At 41.8% G+C, this 17,438-nt stretch overlaps 1 protein-coding gene across 1 annotated transcript in view; it reads right to left on the bottom strand.

The window, feature by feature from the left end:
- The window catches only part of lrp4 (low density lipoprotein receptor-related protein 4), a 369,462-nt gene that overhangs the window by 111,371 nt on the left and 240,653 nt on the right, over window positions 1–17,438 (bottom strand). The window contains 1 exon segment of the mRNA XM_055154780.1: window positions 786–902. Within this exon segment, the coding sequence (XP_055010755.1) occupies window positions 786–902 (117 nt within the window).

Below are 17,438 nucleotides of genomic sequence, written 5' to 3'. Positions count from 1 at the left end.
GAAATTTAATCGAATGCTCATCCCTAATGGAGACCAAACTAGACCCAAGTTACAGGTCAGATCTGTGGAGACGCGACCCTGCTCACAGTCAAAATGCTTGTTTTTCTCTGTATTTTTGAGCTATAAAACCCACCTGTAATTGAATAAATGTAAAGTAAAACTGTTTAACGTCACACTGTGGAACATTCCAGACAGAGAAATGACATATCGAAACAAGCAGGTGACAGATCCCAAACCAAAAAGTCACACAGCGCACCTTTAAATTTCTCAAACGTGAATGACTGTTTTTGATTTTTATTTAACCAGGAAGCGCCACAGAATCTGGTTTTGACCACAAACCAATGAGCAAATAAGTTTGTGTAACTTAGTGTAACTTTCATGATTCTATGGAAGATTACGGCAAAAGGAACAACATTTTAATGGAAACCAGCAGGATGAGGCTTGAATCCAGACCAAATAAGAGTCAAGTTTGGGGGAAAAAAAAACACACAGAATAAAAACAAACAAGCTTTTATTTTTGCCAAATTTTTGCTTGGCTAAAAAGATACGAGGTGGAACTTTAATATAAAATGCATGAGATGGGTAAATAAAATAATATTGCATTTTTAAGTTTCATTTCCAAGAGTTTTTCTGGTTTATTTTTCATTTAATTTATTTTATTTGAGCAAATTGTCGCACAGTGTAACAAAAAGAACATATTTTTTTTATCATAAATACTCCAGTAAAATCCTGTGTGAATGAGTTTTGTGAGTTTTTGTGCGTTTGTTAAACGAGTCAGTACTTACGACAGTCCTGCTCGTCGGAGTCGTCCTCACAGTCGTTGTCTCCGTCACAAACCCAAGATCTTCGGATGCACTTTCCGTTCTCGCAGTGGAAGTCCAGAGGAGAACAGGTCGGCAGCACTGCACAAACAAGCACAAAGAGACAAAATATTAATACTGATGAGTCCAAATTTTCAAACTGTATCAAAACTGAGACTAAAAAGGGACTAAACCTGGAATTAAACCTTGACTAGACCAGAATCAAGCCAAGTCTAGGCACAAACCAAGACCAAACCTGGACAAGTGTGTATTAAGTTCAATTTGCTTAAAGTCTTAAAAGTAGTGTGCCTGGTCTAGTCCCTGGCTAGTCCCTGGTAGTCCTGGTCTAGTCCCTGGTCTAGTCCCTGGTCTAGTCCCTGGTCTAGTCCCTAGTCCCTGTCTAGTCCTGGTCCTGTCTAGTCCCTGGCTAGTCCCTGGCCTAGTCCCTGGCCTAGTCCCTGGCCAATCCTGGTTTATAGTCCTGGTCTAGTCCTGGTTTAGCCCTGGTTTTGTCCTTAAAGCCCCCCTGCCCTGTCTAAATCTGAATATGCTGTCCTGGTCCAGACCCAGGTCCAGTCCCTGGTCCAGACCCAGGTCCTGGTCCTAGTCCAGTCCCTGGTCCAGGCCCTGGTCCAGGCCCTGGTCCAGACCCAGGTCCAGTCCCTGGTCCAGTCCCTGGTCCAGGCCCTGGCTTAGTTCCTGGTCTAGTCCTGGTTTAGTCTAGTTCTTCTTTAGTCCTGGTTTTGTCCTTGAACCTTCCCTGCCCTGTCTAAATCTGATTATGCTGTCCTGGTCTAGTCCTGGTCTCATCCTGACCTATAGTCCTGGTCTAGTCCTGATTTACAGTCCTGGTTTAGCCCTGGCATAGATCTTTTTTAGTCCTGGTTTTGTCCTTGAACCCCCCTTGCCCTGTCTAAATCTGATTATGTTGTCCTGGGTTAGTCCTGGTCTAGTCCTGGTCTATAATCCTGGTCCAGCCCAGGTCTCGTCCTGACTTATAGTCCTGTTCTAGTCCTGGTTTAGCCTTGGCCTAGTTCTTCTTTAGTCCTGGTTTTGTCCTTGAACCCCCCTTGCCCTGTCTAAATCTGATTGATGCTGTCCTGCTCTAGTCCTGGCCTAGTCCTGGTCTAATCCTGGTCTAGTCCTGATTTATAGTCTTGGTCTAGTCCTGGTCGAGTCCTGACATATAGTCCTGGTTTTTCTTTAGTCCTAGTTTTGTCCTTGGATGCCCTTCCCCCTTGCCCTGTCTAAATCTGATTATGCTGTCCTGGTCTGGTCCTGGTCTAGTCCTGGTCTAATCCTGGCCTAGTCTTGATATATTGTCCTGATTTATAGTCCTCGTTTAGCCCTGGCCTAGTCCTTCTTTAGTCCTGGTCTAGTCCTGATCTAGCCCTGGTCTAATCCTGGTCTAGCCATGTTCTTGTCCTGACTTTAGTCCTGGCCTAGTCCTAGTTTAGCCCTGGCTTAGTTATTTAGTCCTGGTTCTTGTCCTTGAACCCCCCTTGCCCTGTCTAAATCTGATTATGGTGTCCTGGTCTAGCCCTGGTCTCGTCCTGATTTATAGTCCTGCTCTAGTCCTGGTTTATAGTCCTGGTCTAGTCCTGGTTTAGCCCTGGCCTAGTTCTTCTTTAGTCCTGGTTTTGTCCTTGAATGCCCTTCCCCCCTTGCCCTATCTAAATCTAATTATGTTGTCCTGGGTTAGTCCTGGTCTAGTCCTGGTCTAGCCCTGGTCTCATCTTGACTTATAGTCCAGGTCTAGTCTTGGTTTAGCCCTGGCCTAGTCATTTTTTAGTCCTGGTTTTGTCCTTGAAACCCCTTCCCCCTTTCCCTGTCTAAATTTGATTATGTTGTCCTGGGTTAGTCCTGGTCTAGTCCTGGTCTCGTCCTGGTCTCGTCCTGATCTCTAGGCCTGGTCTAGTCCTTCTTTAGTCCTGGTTTTGTCCTTGAACCTTCCTTGTCCTGTCTAAATTTGATTATGTTGTCCAGGACTACATATAGTCCTTGTCTTGTCCTGGTTTAGCCCTGCCCTAGTCCTTCTTTAGTCCTGGTCTTGTCCTTGAACCCCCTTGCCCTGTCAAAATCTGATTATGTTGTCCTGATATATAGTCCTGATTTAGAGTCCTGTCCTAGTCCTGGTTTAGTCCCGGTCTTGTCCTTGAACCCCCCTTGCCCTGTCTAAATCTGATTACCGCGTCTGTGCTGGGAGCCCGTCTGTGGGCCGTGCTTACATGGCCTTTCTGCGGATATGAAGTTAGGGAGGAATGCGCCGCTGCGAGGGATTCTGGGTAAATAAGACCAATCTGGGCGGGTCACATTCTGGGGTCAGACCAAACAGAACGAGCGGACCGACCCGTGTCAGCTTTCACGAGAGGGAAGTGGAGTTGCAAAGTGAGGAAAATTCTAATCTTTTGATCTAATGTAAGTTTGATTAGTGGTGGGAAAATCTTGATAAAAAGCTGCAGAGAGCAAAAAAAACAACAGTTGGATCAAGAAGAGAGAGCTGATATTTGCATTTGCGGTCCTTTAATACTGTTTTATAAATAAGATACCGTATTTTTCGGGCGATAAGTTGCTCCGGAGTATAAGTCGCAAAAGCCAAAAATGAGTAATGAAGAAGATAAAAACATATATACAGTAAGTCGCACTTTTTGGGGGAAATATGTTTTATAAAATCAGAACCAGGAACTGACATTTCATCTTAAAAGTCAAGTTCTAGTAAAAACAATAGAAGAGAGAACAACAGACTGTTAACGTCACATATGAACAGTTCTTCAGATAAACTATAACATAAACAACAGAACAGAACAAGTTTAACAAACTCTCCATCTCACTCCAAATCACTAAATCCATTCAGTTCTTCATCCTCGGTGTCACTTCTGAGCAACTCCACGACCTCCGGAGGTAAACAGAGCGCCGCTTCCTCTTCTGTGTCGCTGTCGTCAGACTCAGCATCAGTTCCAGTTAGAATTATTCCGGTCTTTCTGAATCCCGACAGGATGGTTTCGGTGTCACTGAAGTCCAGGCTTTGTCCATCCGTCCAGTGACTTCAGGAAAGTTTCACGGTGCATCCTCCCTGTTTCCGTGAAGCTGTGTTCTCCATCCCCGCTTTCTGCCAGTCCCTCTCAAGTTTCTCGCTTGCTCCAAACTTTATTTCTGCTGCTCGATTACCGTTTTCGACTGAATATTTCACTGTTTGCAGCAGGACAGAGGCTCTTTCTGCAGGAGACATGCGCAGTAGAGCCAAGTGACAGTGGTACAGGAGGAACAGGAGCAGCAGATACTCACACACAAGACTAGAACCTCTCACAGCTGTCAGTGTGAAAATTTTAATATATAAGTCGCACCGGAGTTTAAGGCTACGTTCAGACTGCAGGGCTTAACACTCAATTCTGATTTTTTTGTGAAATCTGATGTTTTTGTGAGGTCGTTCACATTTCCAATTAAATGCGACTTGTATGTGACTCCAGTGTGAACATTAAATGGCCCAAAGGTGTCCCACATGTGCACTGGAGACACGATGACATCAACCGCAGTGAGCGTGCTCTGTGTTTACGGAAGTTGTCCAAACATGGACGCAGCATTGAGCACCTGGAGATTTTAAAGTTCCTCTCGTACCGGAGCCAGAACATGAACAACTTACTTGTTTTAAGGAGGAGATTGAGAAGGACGAGGTTTTTGGTCGTGGTGTTTTGTGGGGCAGCGGCAGCGACGTCCGTTGAAAGGAACGTGTGGATGTGGAGACGGAGCCAAGAGTGGTGAGTGGTGATGTGCTTCACTTCAGTGACACAGAGTTCATTAACAATTTTCACCTACTTCAGCGCAGAATAGTGACGTTTGTGGCTTGTTGATAACGTGTAGGTGGATGAATGCACTTTTTCCGTTCACACTGAAGTCGCATGTCAAAAGATCAGATATGTATCGGTTTTAGGAGCACATATCCAAGTGTCCTGGGTCACATTTGAAAAAATCAGATCTGTGTCATTCAGACTGTCATTAAAAGATCAGATACAGGTCACATAGGGGCCAAAAAATCGGATTTGTGTCGTTCAGGCTGCAGTCTGAACGCAGCCTAAGTCACAGGAAACACCCAAACCATGAAAAAAGTGCGACTTATTGTCCAAAAAATGCTAATAATTGATACCAAAACTAGTATTAAAACTAGATACTCATTTGAGCAGATATCAATACTAAAAAAGTCCCATTCACAGGACAGAAATGAACCTTTCCTGAATAGTTTTAGAATGATCTTGGGCTGTATCAGAACAAGTATAAGAGCACATAGACTTAGTATACGCTCATGGACCACTGAAAGACTACACAAATATAAGACCACATGGGAACAGAAAAGAAAATACTATGATTTAATGTTGAAAATCACATTCTGTTGTCTAAATAAAGAGTGTTTTTATTATCATTGTGGTATCGGAAATGGTTTTGAGTCTCAAGTCTATTCCTTAGTATAGAAATCAGGTTTGAAAGTTTAGTCAAGATGACAGATTAGATGACAATTGTTTGCTCCTGACTTGTGTGTTTCCAAACCCAAAGCCTAAAATCTGTTTAAGTCAGACAAATAATGGCATCCGAGATTCAGTACTTTTTTTAACCAGTTATAAAATGTGTTATATGTTTATGTTTACCTTTTAAGAATAGAGAAAAAGAGTTTAAAGGAGCCTAATATCTTTTCTTTTCACGCGGAGGATCCCCCACCTGCTTGTTTCCATGGAGACGTTAGAGTTTGCGATGTTTCACAGTGCGATACTGAACTTATCTCCGTGGAGATAATGCCATAAAAGTGCAACATCCGATGAAGAAGATCTGATTAAAATTCCATGAAATATCAGGATCTGTTTCACCGCAGGATTTAAAGAGACCTGTCAATCAAACTGTAAATCTAGAGCCTTTTACAACAGCAACGACGGAACTAAAAGAGAAAAATAATAATAATACTGAGTAGACCAACTAGAAATTCACAATTTGTAATAAAATATTCACTAAAAGAAACCTGGATGAATGACCAAATGACCAAATTTACCAAACCAGCACCAGACCGCAGAAGTGTTTTGGTGCTGGTTTGATAAAATATTAAAAAAGAGCTGATTAAAAATACATGTTTGTCTGTGGCCTAATCAGTGAAGCAGAGTGAATGAAGGAGGGTCCGAGGGTCTCCAGAGGAAATCCCACTGACCCATATTTTAACTATTCCACCGCTGTTATAACAAAGACCAACACTAGTACTGTTTAGATTACTACTATCAATCACTATTGTGCTACTATTAACTACTACTACAGCCACTAATACTGCTAGAACTACTGCAACTACTACTGCTGCTGAATATTATCATGACACTAAAATTTCACATTCAAATTTGATATGTACAGTATTTTTCAGACTATAAGTCGCACTTTTTTCATGGTTTGGGTGTTTCCTGCGACTTATATTCCGGTGCGACTTATATATTAAAATTTTTACGGAAAGGAATTGTCTAAAACTGTGATCCCCAACCTTTTTTGCGTCACGGACCGGTTTATATCAGACAATATTTCGCGGACCAGAGGGACTTGGGGGGGGCAATCCGGCAGCATGGTCCTGGCTAAATCCTGTTTCAGTCCAGTTTTAGACCTGTTTTTATATCTGTTTTTAGACCTGGTTTTGTCCTGGTTTAGACGTAAGGGAGGGAGGACGGTCCGGGTGGCGTAGGGGAGGGGGGTTCGCACTTTCCCGACCCTGTATATTTTACTTTACACTCATATTTAGTTTGCAGAACTGCAGTTTATCATCCCACAGGGCTCTAACTCAATATCGATTCCAATTCACACTCTTGATGGTATGAAAGTCTTGATACTAGTCTTAGTATTGATTAGTACCTGATTTTCCTATTACTGCCACCATTACTACTGCTACTACTGCAACAACAACTACTTCTACTACTACTAATACTAGTACTACAACTGGTATAATTACCACTATTGCTACAACAAGCAACTTTATTAGTATAGTACAATTCATACAAAGTAATTCAAAGTACTACTACCACAGCAACCAGAAGACAAACTCATTTTTAGGTTTTAAGTAGTAATTGTAATATTAGTACCATTATTACTACCATTACTACTATTAACGCTACAACTAAAAGTACTTCTACTGCTTCTTTTACTACTGCAGCAACCAGATGACGCTAAATAATGTATCAAGAAAAACTTGACTCGACTTCCTGAACTGTTTTCGGTCAAAAGCATTTTCATGTCGACCTCTCGTGACCCTAACCAGAACCTCAGCCCGCCCACTGAACGAGCCGGATCACTCCGACACGCACGCTAAAACGGGTTCTTCTCCTTCTTTTTTTGGAAAGATGAGGGAAGACTGTCGGATCACGTGTTTGGAAAAGCAGACAGGAGGAAGATGGAGCTGTAACTGGGGCAACCTTGAGTCACTTAAAAGTCCTATTTTGGATATTGACAAAAAATATGATCTATTTTTTCCTCAGCTGATAGAAAAGCCCCAAAACATTCCTATAAATACCACGAGTAAGAATCAAGTAGAGCTACAACTAATGATTATTTTAGTAGTCAGTAGTTGTTTTATTTGAGTTTTATTACCATTCTTATATTTTTTACTCTTTGTTATTGTAATATATTGTAATGTGTGAGCTACTGTGTCCAAGTAATTTCTCTTATCAGGGTTCCCACTCTTTTTCACAGACAAACTTTCAAAACTTTTCCATGACTTTTTCATGACCTAATGAATTTTCCAAGACTTTACGGCACCTACATGTGTCGATCCGACTTTTAGGGCTAAATATGAAATGTTAACACTTTCCACTCACCTTATAGTTTGGGATTATAGTTTTTTAACATTCAAAATCATGTCAGTGCATTTATTGTTGTCTCTTTTAACCAAAGGTTTGAAAATAATTAGGGCCCGACCGATATGGATTTTGTTGTGGCCAATATGATACAGATAAAACTGGAGCTGCCGATAGCCGATATAATCGCCGATATATTTAGTGATGTAAAAACTCACTGTAAATCTTGAATTGTTTAAAAAACTTAGGTTTGGCTCTAGTGGATTTTAAATTGGTTTTATTTAGGCAACATTTATTGTTATTCTGCCTCTTTACCTCATATTTATAGACAGTGGCATTTTGCATCACATTCTAGCTACTAGTAAAGAAAGTAAAAACTACCGCTATTAATCTTTAGCCGTAAATGTGTGCGTACAGCTGTAATTAATTATATGTGTAAATGTAATCATTCACACCTCTATTCACAGCTCATTTACATATCCAGGCAGGTCCAGTAACAAATATACGGCCAATATAGTCACTTTACAATAGGCCAATAGAAGAGAAAACAGCCTGTTTATGTGCGGGAGCTACAGCAGCTAATAATTAACCAATGAGAAAGAACCAAAACTAGCTTCAAGGTCGACATATTTCCAACACTCACCGCTCACACAGGCTCCTCCTCACATCACAAAGTCTGCACTAATAAATGTCCTTTTAATCCAGACTTCCTTCACCCCACACACTTCCTCCAGCTCCTCCGCGGGGACCCTGAGGTGTTCCCAGGCCAACCTCCCAGGCCTCCTCCCGGTGGGACATGCCCAGAACACCTCCCGAGGAAGGCGCCCAGGAGGAATCCAGAACAGATGCCTGAGCCTCAGCTGCAGCTCTCGACGTGGAGGAGCAGCAGCTCTACTCCAAGCTCCTTCCGTGTGACTGAGCTCCTCACCCTATCTCTAAGGGAGCACCCAGTCACCCTGCGAAGGAAAGTCATTTCAGACGCTTGTATCCGCGATCTCGTCCTTTTGGTCATTACCCAAAGTTCATGACCATAGATGATGGGAGGAACAAAGACTGATGATAAATCAAGAACTTTTCCTTTTGGCTCAGCTTCACCACAACGGTCCGATACAGTGACCACATCACTTCCGATGCAGCACCAGACGAATATTCTAATTTATAATTTCCGACCAGCCTTTGATTGTTGGTGCAGTTTGTGTCATCCTTTTTTTTGTTTTTTTTTTTTTTTTTTTTTTTTTTGTTTGTTTGTTTGTTTGATAATGGCCTTTTATCCTGCTGCCGGAACACCAAGGATATCCATTTACTGTGATGAGTTTTCAGACTCTTAAAACTTTTTTGGCAGCATTTTCTAATGTATGCACTGAATCGCCATGGTAACTGCTGAACATTCTACCAATAGAGATAGATACAGAACATGTCTAGCGCGATGTCATGACAAAATATCAATTTGGAACTATTGGATCATACGGTAACAGTCGCTGTGTTTGTTAATTAAGATCTAAAACCCCCAACAATGTGAGATTAAGTCAAAAGTAAAAAAGTGGCTCTTACGTAAGGTCTAAGTGAGTGTAAATCGATATGTTTCTGCTCAGACGCCGTTAGCAGAACTGAGTGTTTCCACAGGCCGATCCGTACTAATTATTTCAGTGCAGTTTTATTGGTAATCCATCACATGAATTCATTTAGTGCCGCTGTTCTTCATGCGCGGTGGGAGAGGGACGTTTATCTGAAGCTGAAGCTGGACTCGAGCCACATCTGAACAAATCACAGGACAAAACGCCGCCTCTCAAATACATCACATTAAAATTATAAATGTCTGAAGAGTTAAACTGAAGAGGTACAAGTGAAATGTCGACTGTGTGTGATCAATGATATGTTGTTTCCTCATCACAAACAGGCCTCGAGTTTTGTTTTGTTTCATTCACACGTTCAACACACAGTAGGGACGTAACAATAACGGAAATATCGTGATATCGTGTTGTCAAAAGTCTCTCAATAATATCGTGGGCCATCACAATATATCGAATTACAAGTTTCTTTGCTTAAATTTGTTGTTATGGTGCAGCAATAGCTAAAAAACAGAGGGAACTACATAGACCATGATCCTTTGCTCCATTTCTACATGAAGAAGTAACTGTAGCATATTCACAATTTTGTTTGCCTCCACAAAATATCGCAATAAATATCGTAACATGAGATGTGAATCGTGAAAATATCGTACTGAGAGATTTGGATATCGTTACATCCCTAGTATTTAGGCCGAGTTCTTCTCTCAAACTCTGTTCCACCTTGTGATGTCATGTGGTAATACAGGAAGTGATCATTTCAGTCCTGGAATTGACAATCTCTACTGAACAAAAGGTACAAAGAGCTGTTAACTTGAAAACTACCGCTTCATGACATCACAAGATGGAACAGAGCATTTTGTACGGAAGCCGAGAGGGGTCACAACAAACGCAAACGCCGCAACAAATACAAATGTGACAACACAACAAAAAGCCACAACAAAACAAAAAAAGCCACAACGGAAATGACCGCGGGACTCTGTTTTAATGCAAACGCCGCAACAAATACAAACACCACAACACATTAAAAAGTCACAACACATTAAAAAGTCACAACACATTAAAAAGTCACAACACATTAAAAAGCCACAACAGAAGTGACCGCGGGACTCTATTTTCCAACGGACCGATCAAGCGGCAAGTGAAGAAGAAGAACTACAACGTGAAAAGTAAAGGAACGGAGAAGTTGGAAACGTAAGTAAAAGTAATTTATTGTTTTATCAGTATTGGTTTCACGTTGTAGTTCTTCTTCTTCACTTGCCGCTTGATCGGTCCGTCAGAAAATAGAGTCCCGCGGTCACTTCCGTTGTGGCTTTTTTTGGTTTGTTGTGGCTTTTTCTTGTGTTGTGGCATTTGTATTTGTTGCAGCGTTTGCGTTTGCTGTGACCCCTCTCGGCATCTGTAATTTTGAGCTTGTAGACAGACCAGGTTTATTCGCTTTTGAAATTAATCATAATAAATACATTTTTCAGTTCAGGTCACAAGTTTACTCTTGCCATTTTTGGTTTATATTTTTGCTGTCACTGGCACTTTCTTAGTGATTCATATGTGGTCCCTAAACTGAAGTGTCACTGTAAACAGATTTTTCTCGTGTGTGCACAATCTGGTGACAATTTTATCTCGTAAGATCTTATGGAACAAGATCTTGTCTTGTACATATTAGAAAACTGCATTTCAAAAACTACACTGGGACTTCAGGAGGTGTAACTCCCCAGGATTTAATTCCTTTTTGTCCAAACCAAATGTAAACAGGGTAACACGTTAGTTTAGGGACAATATATTAATAGCTGGCCAATAGTAAAATGCATTATAAGTGCTTAATTACATCTTTGTTAGTATTTATTAAGAACTTTCAATGTATTTTTGTCTAAGGCTGTGCTTTCAAGTATTAAGCCATGAACTGTTTTCTTCCTATTTCAGTAGTGAGGATGACAGTAGATGTTTTTGTATATACTCTGTAGGGATGTATCAATAACCAAAATATTGTGATATCGTATCGTCAAAAGTCTCTCAATAATATCGTGGACCACACATATATCGAATCACAAGTTTCTCTGCTTAAATTCATTGTTATTGTGCAGCAATAGCTAAAAAACAGAGAGAACTACATAGACCATGATCCTTTGCTCCATTTCAGTGCAGACGACAAGAAGAAATAACAGTTCTAAGCACTTTTAAGTCTTAGTTCTTTGAATTAAGTCTTGCTAAGTCATTTTAAGAGGAAAAGTAGCATATTCAATTTTGTTGAGATTTGGATATCATTACATCCCTAATATTCTGTAATCTTAAAGGGCCCATCTCATGCAAAATAACTCTTTTCACATTGTATCTTCTGCACATAAACGAGCACAATTTGGGTTTTGGAACATTCATTACACAATAGTTATGAAATCTTACTGATTTCTTGGAGGTGTCACAGACCAGGAACTATGAAAGGAACTATTGCTCCTCCCCCCGCCCGTCCTGAGAAAGCACAGGCTCCGCCCTCCAAACGTGACGTAGACTCTGAGTGAGCCGCCCTTCCTCCGCCATCTCAGGGAGGGAGGGGGAGACAGGCGTGCACCCTGATAGAGGCAGGAATAAACTTTTATTCATCATAGAGATACAGCGCATTCAGCCGCATGTGTTGGACCCGGAATCGGACGAGGACTTTGAGGAGCACGAAGCTCAAGCACCGCGTCGACATCAGCTGAACATTACTGATTGGTAAAGTTTTAATAAACACTAGTACATTAACTAAAACAGGTATAACAAAGCGCCTTCTGCTATGTCAAATGCGTCATAGGTGTATCTGCTGCATCATCGTAGCAGCTTTAGTTCATTGTCACGTGGGAGGGTGGCAGAAATACGCTGCAGTTTGTTAAAAAAAATGCCGAATCAATCTAAAAAACACTTTGGCGACGTATACAAGGCCCACACATAGAAGGTAGAAAGCTCTGAAAAGTGGATTTTGCATGAGATGGACCCTTTAATAATCATTAATAAGTGTGTGATAAATACCAACTAATAGCTAAGTAACAGGTAATGATATGTAATATGTGGTCCCTAAACTAAAGTGTCACCGTAAACAGATTTTTCTTGTGTGTGCACAATGTGGAGGTGATTTTTTCGTATGAGATCTTGTGGAACGAGCTCTTGTCTTGTTAGAAAAGTGCATTTCAAAAGCTGCTCTGTGTAAGTGCGATTTCTTCAAACAGAAACAGTTAAGTGTAAGTCCGTCGTTTAAGTGCTCTCCAGCCTCAGTCCCTGATTTAACTTTATCTTATTGCCACGAAGGAGACGACCCAGTTATTTTATAAAAGGAATCAAAAGCAGAGACGAGAGCGAAGAGAGCGAAGAGCGAGCGCACGTCTGCGGAGGTCCTCACACAGATGCAGAGATACCGAGCCGTGGGTATGTGTGAATGTGAGCGCGTGCGTCACAGAGGAATGCGGCAGCACAGATAAGAGACATCAAACGCGGCTCTGGAGGTTTCCCAGCATGCTCTCTGCTCCCCTGCACCTGCCGTAGCTCCGCCTCCTCCCCCTGAACACCGTGAACTGAGGTGACACTGATGCTTCGTGAAGATGACACCGCGACAGAAACGGTTCAACTCACTTACGCCGCGTGAAAAGGACTTTGGAGTGTTGTTAAAAAGAAACGCACAGGTTTTTGACAGTCGTTTTTTTCACTCTTTAATTTGGTACAGCTTCTTTTATTGGGGAAGACCAACGAAACAAAGCTGAAAATTTGCACCACAGTATCACTTCACGTACACGTACATTCATACACAGGCCAGTTGGATGAAGTGTCTTGCTCAAGGACAAGCACAAACTCTCACAAACCAATAACCAATAAGCTGCACCATTAGAATATAAAAGATAGATCACTAAGGCTACATTCAGACTGCAGGGCTTAATGCTCAATTTGGATCTTTTTTTGTGAAATCCGATGTTTTTTCGAGGTCGTTCACATTTCTAATTAAATGCGACTTGTATGTGACTCCAGTGTGAACATTAAACGGCCCGAAAGTGTCCCACATGTGCACTGGAGACACGATGACGTCAACCGCAGTGAGCGTCTCTGTGTTTACGGAAGTTCTACAAACATGGACACGAGCATCGAGCACCTGGAGATTTTAAAGTTCCTCTCGTACCGGAGCCAGAACATGAACAACTTACTTGTTTTAAGGAGGAGATTGAGAAGGAGAAGGACGAGGTTTTTGGTCGTGGTGTTTTGTGGGACAGCGGCAGCGACGTCCGTTGAAAGGAACGTGTGGATGTGGAGACGGAGCCAAGAGTGGTGAGTGGTGATGTGCTTCACTTCAGTGACACGGAGTTCATTAACAATTTTCACCTACTTCAACGCAGAATAGTGACGTTTGTGGCTTGTTGATAATGTGTAGGTGGATGAATGAGCTTTGGCCGTTCACACTGAAGTCACATGTCAAAAGATCAGATATGTATCGGTTTCAGGAGCACATATCCAAGTGTCCTGGGTCACATTTGAAAAAATCAGATCTGTGTCGTTCAGACTGTCATTAAAAGATCAGATACAGGTCACATAGGCCAAAAAAATCAGATTTGGGTCACTTCAGGCTGCAGTCTGAACGCAGCCTTAGAACAGGGGTCTCCAACCTGTACGCTACAAGTTGTTCACCAAGAGATTTCTAAATTATATGCATTGTGCTGAATAACAAAATTTTGGTTAATTAAATGGCTATTACCATTGTAAATGCAGTATTTTACACGCAGCTCTTTATAGTTAAGGTGGTCATCTTGACAAACAATTGCCCCCCCGCCTTGACTATGTTTATATTTTATAAGAATCTACCATAGTTTTCAGACTATAAGTTGCACTTTTTTTTCATGGTTTGGGTGTTACCTGGGACTTAAACTCTGGTGCGACTTGTATATTAAAATTTTCACTCTGACAGTTGTGAGAGGTTCTAGTCTTGTGTGTCAGTATCAGCTGCTCCTGTTCCTCCTGTACCACTGTCACTTCACTCTACTGAGCAGAAAGAGCCGCTGTCCTGCTGCATTTACTGAAATATTCAGTCGTAAAACGGTAATCGAGCAACAGAAAGAAAGTTTGGAGTGAGAGAGAAACTTGTGAGGGACTGACGGAAAGCGAGGATGGAAACACAGCTTCACGTTAACCGGGAGGATGCACCATGAAACTTTCCTGAAGTCACTGGATGGATGGACAAAGCCTGGACTTCAGTGACACCGAAACCATCCTGTCGGGATTCAGAAAGACCCGAATAATTCTAACTGGAACTGATGCTGAGTCTGACGACAGCGACACAGAAGAGGAAGCGACACCTCATTTACCTCCGGAGGTCGCGGAGTTGCTCAGAAGTGACACCGAGGATGAAGAATTGAATGGATTTAGTGATTTGGAGTGAGATGGAGAGTTTGTTAAACTTGTTCTGTTCTGTTGTTTATGTTATAGTTTATCTGAAGAACTGTTCATATGTGACGTTAACAGTCTGTTGTTCTCTGTTCTGTTGTTTTTACTAGAACTTGACTTTTAAGATGAAATGTCAGTTCCTGGTCTCTTGATTTTATAAAATACATTTCCCCCAAAAAGTGCGACTTATATATGTTTTTTTTTTTTCCTTCTTCATTACGCATTTTTTGGCTGGTGCGACTTATACTCCGGAGCGATTTATAGTCTGAAAAATACGGTAACTGACCTCATCTAACGCCGTGGCTCTTTTATATTTCTTCAATTTCTTACGAAGGCTAAAATGAGTAGCTCTCTGGTATTTTGGTTTTGTAAAGATAACTTATTGGAGGAAAAATGTTGGAGACTATTGGCTTAGAAAAACAGCTTAGATACAACAAGTACATGAAGTAGTTGGTGTGTTTCAGATGACAGCGCGGCGTTCTATAGGCCAGTAATAATAAACAGATGGAGCAGCTAAAGTGGATGTTGTTAAAAAGCATATTTTTGGTGTAATAAAGAAAGTTATAGGGGAATTTGCCTTCTAGACTTTTCTTATATGAGAATACCACAAAATTTATAGGAAATACTGGCTCTTGCTCCTCATCTGAGAGCACGACCCTCCTCCAGAATCTACTGTTGGGCAAGTGACTTTAACACTGTAATGTGTTATTTATTTATGACTTGTTATTGTCATTTCAAAGTGATTCGTTACATTACAATATCACTGTGTTTAAAATGTAAAATATTACACGACTATTGCAGCAATTTAAGTTTCTCTCAACAAAATAACTGTGAAGATGCTGAAGTTTTGCGCAGTATGTGGACTGAAGTAGGACTAAAACAAGGACTAAACCAGGACTGAACCAGGACTAAACCAGAAGTGAACCAGGACTAAACCACTAAAGGACCAGGACTAAACCAGGACTAAACCAGGTCTAAACCAGGACTAAACCAGGTCTAAAACAGAACTGAACCAGGACTAAACCAGGACTGAACCAGGACTAAACCAGGTCTAAAACAGAACTGAACCAGGACTAAACCAGGCCTGAACCTGGACTAAACCAGGTCCAGGACTAAACTGGGTCTAATCCAGGCCTGAACCAGGACTAAACCAGGACTGAACCAGGACTAAACCAGGCCTAAAACAGAACTGAACCAGGACTAAACCAGGCCTGAACCTGGACTAAACCAGGTCCAGGACTAAACTGGGTCTAATCCAGGCCTGAACCAGGACTAAACCAGAACTGAACCAGGACTAAACCAGAACTGAACCAGGACTAAACCAGGTCTAAAACAGAACTGAACAGGACTAAACCAGAACTAAACCAGGCCTGAACCAGGTCTAAACCAGCACTAAACAAAAACTGAACCAGAACTAAACCAGAACTGAACCAGGACTAAACCAGGTCTAAGCCAGGTCTAAACCAGGACTAATCTTGGACTTGAACTTGGAATGAGAGCCGGAGTTCTGCGTCGGTCCTTTTGCCCGCAGTCACCTGACGGTCTACGTGGGCGAGTCTCTGGCGTTTCACCTCTGCTGATATTGTGGTGATTTTAGCAAATTTGTATGAAGAAAAACGAAAAACCCACCACTTCAATCCAGGTTAAAAAAGCATTGTAACGCACTTTACTCACATTTGTACCAAGTCAAATATTAACATTTTTTCCCTGTGATGCAGAACATTACTGCGTTACAGCAAAAAGCAACACAACGAATCAAAAAAACCACCAAAGCGTAACATTTATCACCGCGTACATACTTTTATAAAATCAAACTTTCGTATCTTTTGCAGGATCCGTGTGAAGCTAAACGCCGTACAGTGATAAGACCAGCTCCCCGGCCCCCTGCGGAGACGTATTCTTGTGCAGACAGGTGCAGACAGGTGCAGACAGGTGTAACTGCCGCACAGATGTCGAGTCCGCACAAACACACGGACCCGCCCCGCTCCGCTGCCTCCGCGCGGCGTCAGCGATTTCACAAACACGTCCGTACCTCCGAGCGCCCCGAATCTGCTCACTCCGGCGTTTCCGCTCACGACTCGAGTCTGATCAGAGCGGCTCACACTTCACACGAAACAAGAGACGCACTTACAAGGCTCAGAGGCTCTGACACGGACGAGACGGGGGAGAGGAGAAGCCCAGACCGTGTTTTCAACCTCAATCCTCGAATAGACTGGAGCGTGGACAGGGTTAGAGTGAAATGAAGACTTCTGATTGGATAAATTACAACATAATATTATAATTTTTGTGTTTTATTTTGGTTTTTCAGACAGTTGAGTGGTGAAAACATTAACAGCACTAAAGCAGGACTAAAACAGGACTACAGCAGGTCCAGACCAGGTCTAAACAAGGTCTAAACCAGGACATAATCACAAACTAAAGTAATTCTGACATCAACCACCGCAGACCAGGACCAGGACTAAACTAGAACTAAACCAGGACTGAACTAAACCAGGACTGAACACTAGAACCCAGGACTAAACCAGGACTAAATAGACATTAGAAACTGGACTAAAGCAGGTTTTAGACTTAGGTTTTTAGACCTGGTTTTAGTCCTGGTTTTAGACCTGATTTAGACCTGGTTTTAGACCTGGTTTTAGACCTGGTTTTAGTCCTGTTTTAGTTTTAGTCCTTGGTTTTAGACCTGGTTTTAGACCTGGTTTTAGACCTGGTTTTAGACCTGGTTTAGACCTGGTTTTAGTTCCTGGTTTAGTCCTGGTTTTAACCTGGTTTAGACCGTTTTTCTGGTTTTAGTCCTGGTTTTAGACCTGGTTTTAGAGACCTGGTTTAGTCCTGGTTTAGTTTAGTCCTAGTTTAGTTTCTGGTTTTAGTCCTGGTTT

This window comes from Boleophthalmus pectinirostris, unplaced genomic scaffold (genome assembly GCF_026225935.1).
Source record: "Boleophthalmus pectinirostris isolate CB_2022bp ecotype Guang Dong unplaced genomic scaffold, ASM2622593v1 HiC_scaffold_19, whole genome shotgun sequence".
Taxonomy (NCBI): domain Eukaryota; kingdom Metazoa; phylum Chordata; class Actinopteri; order Gobiiformes; family Gobiidae; genus Boleophthalmus; species Boleophthalmus pectinirostris.
This window is presented reverse-complemented; position numbering and strand designations above follow the sequence as displayed.